The 234-nt window shown below is 78.2% G+C and overlaps 1 protein-coding gene across 2 annotated transcripts in view; it reads left to right on the forward strand.

Moving 5' to 3' along the window:
• The first annotated feature begins 27 nt into the window (after positions 1–27).
• The window catches only part of YIPF6 (Yip1 domain family, member 6), a 7,654-nt gene continuing 7,447 nt past the window's right edge, over positions 28–234 (forward strand). For both annotated transcript variants that reach the window (XM_010572365.1, XM_010572364.1), the window contains exon 1: positions 28–108. In XM_010572365.1, coding sequence (XP_010570667.1) covers positions 28–108 — 81 coding nt within the window. The remainder of the gene's footprint in view (positions 109–234) is intronic.

Below are 234 nucleotides of genomic sequence, written 5' to 3' on the forward strand. Positions count from 1 at the left end.
CGCGGGCGGCGGCCGCCGCGCGCTTTGATGACGCAAGCGCGCTCGCTCCACGTCGCCTGGGCAGCCAAGATGGCGGCGGCGGAGGGGAGCGGCGTCGGTGGGCCGTTGGTGAGTGGGGCGGCGGGAGCGGGCGGGAGTCCCCGGTGTCTCCTGAGCGCGGGGGGCCGCGGACTTCTCGCTCCTCCGACGGCGAAGCTGGGGCAGGCTGCCGCTCAGGGGCGGGGGGAGCAGGCG

Source organism: Haliaeetus leucocephalus, unplaced genomic scaffold (assembly GCF_000737465.1).
Source record: "Haliaeetus leucocephalus isolate CR32 unplaced genomic scaffold, Haliaeetus_leucocephalus-4.0 Scaffold340, whole genome shotgun sequence".
In the NCBI taxonomy this organism is placed as follows: Eukaryota; Metazoa; Chordata; class Aves; order Accipitriformes; family Accipitridae; genus Haliaeetus; species Haliaeetus leucocephalus.